General features: G+C 63.4%; 1 protein-coding gene across 1 annotated transcript in view; it reads left to right on the plus strand.

Annotated features, from left to right (window-relative positions):
- Window positions 1–2,818, plus strand: part of Pold1 (DNA polymerase delta 1, catalytic subunit) — a gene marked incomplete at its 5' end in the record, with an annotated part of 19,564 nt that overhangs the window by 10,709 nt on the left and 6,037 nt on the right. The window contains 7 exon segments of the mRNA XM_033766026.1: window positions 1–73; window positions 142–271; window positions 483–649; window positions 826–930; window positions 2,349–2,486; window positions 2,528–2,638; window positions 2,720–2,818. The exon segment at window positions 1–73 is cut by the window's left edge and continues 6 nt beyond it. Of these exon segments, the coding sequence (XP_033621917.1) occupies window positions 1–73; window positions 142–271; window positions 483–649; window positions 826–930; window positions 2,349–2,486; window positions 2,528–2,638; window positions 2,720–2,818 (823 nt within the window).

Genomic DNA, 2,818 nt, shown 5'->3' on the forward strand with positions numbered 1-2,818 from the left:
GGTGGACACCGACATCGTCGGCTGCAACTGGCTGGAACTCCCGGCTGGAAAATACGCCCTGAGGCGGGAGAAGGTACGGGGCTTCCCAGGGGCGCGGGCAGGGAGCCAGGACCCTGCTGCTCCTGACGCCTCCTTCCACAGGCCACCCTGTGCGCGCTGGAGGCAGATGTGCTCTGGTCAGATGTGGTCAGCCACCCCCCGGAAGGGCCGTGGCAGTGCATTGCACCCCTGCGGGTGCTCAGCTTCGACATTGAGTGCGCCGGCCGAAAAGGTCTTTCCCCTGGGCCTGGGGCGGTGAGGGATGGGGCATCGGCAGCAGAGAAAACCAAATGTGAAGGCCCTGGGGCAGGTCTGGCCTGCCACCGGAGTGGAGGGAAGGTGGGCACGACGGCCCCGTAGGGGCTGTGGGCAGTGGGATGGCGACAGGCTAGGGCCCGTCCCGAGGGAGAGGCAGGACTCAGATCCCCGTCCCCTCTCCCCAGGCATCTTCCCTGAGCCCGAGCGGGACCCAGTGATCCAGATCTGCTCCCTGGGCCTGCGCTGGGGCGAGCCGGAGCCCTTCTTGCGCCTGGCACTCACCCTGCGGCCCTGCGCCCCCATCCTGGGCACCCGGGTACAGAGCTTTGAGCGGGAAGAGGACCTGCTCCAGGTGGCTCTCGTTCTGCCCCCACTGCTTTCCTCAGCCTGCCCCCCATCCCGAGACCACAGCCCTGGCTTTGGAGGTGGGCGTGTTGAAGCCGAGTGCTCCTCCTCTGGGTGCTTCCGGACGCTGGGAGGTGGGGACCACGGCCGGGACATCTGCTGATGCTTCGCGTTCCCCGTCAGGCCTGGTCTGACTTCGTGCGCACCATGGACCCTGACGTGATCACCGGCTACAACATTCAGAACTTCGACCTGCCTTACCTCATCTCTCGCGCCCAGACCCTCAAGGTCAGGCACGGCCAGGGGATCCCCCTGTGTGGCTCTGTCCCTCACTCTGCCTACTGTCCTGGGCCCGGCTCTGCCTTGCTTTTTTTGTTTTGTTTTTTGAGATAGCGTCTTGCTGCATAGCCCAGGCTGGCCTCGAACTCAGTGATCCCCCTGCCGCCGCAGCCTCCCCAGTGCTGGGGTTACAGGCGTGCGCCACCATGCCCCACTGTCCCTACTTTCAGTTCCAAAGGTTGCTGGGCTTTGGTCAGAAGCAGGAGGCTGTTGGGAACTGGGAGAGGCCACTGGGTAGGGGTGTGGAGCCGTGGGGGTCCAGGCCTTGCTCTGCACAGCAGCCAGAAGTCAGGACAGGAAGGGGAGGAGTGGGAGGAAGATTGGGGGAGGGAGGAGCCGCTGCTATGGAGGCCCCGCTGCTGGAGAGAGCCTGGGGCTGGAGGTCAGCGCCAGCGGCTGCTTCCTTCTGATTGGGAGGAACGGTCTGGCTTGGCCTCTCCTGGGCTGTGGGTGGCCGCAGACCCCCATGTTGTCCTGCTCGTCTGAGTCCCAGTTTGCCCTAAGTACCCGGGGTTGAGGCCCCTGTGAGAACCACGTCTCAGCTTCCCCGCAGAGCCTTGTTTCCAGGTGAGCTCGCACTCTGAGACGCTGGAAGTTGGGATGTCAGCCTCTTTTGGGGAGCACAGTTCAACTCGTAGTGGGTGTATTGTATTACTCTCCTGGTTTTCTCTATGGTTGGCCAGAGAAGTGATGAAAAGAACAGAGTAAGCCAGGCACCTTGGCACACACTTGTAATTCCATCATTTTGTGAGGCTGAGGCAGGAGGATCGCAAGCTTGCATGTAGCCTGAGCAACTGAGTGGGACCCTGTCTCAAAAATGGCTGGGGGAGCTGGGTATGGTGGCGCATACGTGTAATCCCAGTACTCGGGAGGCTGAGGCAGGAGGATCGCTGTGAGTTCAAGACCAGCCTGGGCTACATAGTGAGTTCCAGGTCAATCTCAACTACATAGTGAGGCCCTGTTTAAAAAAAGGCTGGGGGTCCTGGGGTTTTAGCTCAGTGGTTCCACTCCTGCCTCACAAGTGCAAGGACCCGAGTTCAATCCCCGTACCCCCCAACAAAAATATGGCTAGGTCTGCAGCTCAGTGCAAAGTCCGTGGGCTCTATCCCCAGTACCACAGCTGCAACAAACAGAACAGAACAGACTCACGGCCCCAAGAGTACCAGCGAGAAGCCCAGCCCTGCCTCAGTCCTCTTGTCCATGTGCCCCGAAACCCCCACCCCCGGCCATCCAGTGTCACCGCGCATGTGCCTCCTCCTCCCGTCTGGGGACATCCGTGCCCTCGGTCCCCTGCCCGGCCCTGGTGGCGTGCAGGGCTGCTGCGCTCCCGCCCCGTGCCAGATGTGGCCTGGCTGTTGTGTCCCCAGGTGAAGAGCTTCCCCTTGCTGGGCCGCATCATCGGGCTCCCCTCCGGCATGCGGGACGCGTCGTTCCAGTCGAGGCAGATGGGCCGGCGGGACACCAAGTCAGGTGCGGCTGGCCCCGGGCTCTGGGGGGACCGCAGGGTCCCGGCCTGGCCCGACCCGACCCGGCCCAACATCCGCAGGTGCTGCTACGGGAGTACAAGCTGCGCTCCTACACGCTCAATGCCGTGAGCTTCCACTTCCTGGGCGAGCAGAAGGAGGACGTGCAGCACGGCATCATCACCGACCTGCAGGTGCGCTGCCACTGCCCACACCTGTGCCTGCGCCCCTCCCCTGAGCAAGAGTCCTCAGTCCCGGCCCCTTGTCGCCCCCAGAACGGGAACGAGCAGACGCGCCGCCGCCTGGCCGTGTACTGCCTGAAGGACGCCTACCTGCCGCTGCGGCTGCTGGAGCGGCTCATGCTGCTGGTGAAC

This window comes from Fukomys damarensis, unplaced genomic scaffold (genome assembly GCF_012274545.1).
Source record: "Fukomys damarensis isolate Sample0158 unplaced genomic scaffold, DMR_v1.0_HiC HiC_scaffold_19, whole genome shotgun sequence".
NCBI lineage: Eukaryota > Metazoa > Chordata > Mammalia > Rodentia > Bathyergidae > Fukomys > Fukomys damarensis.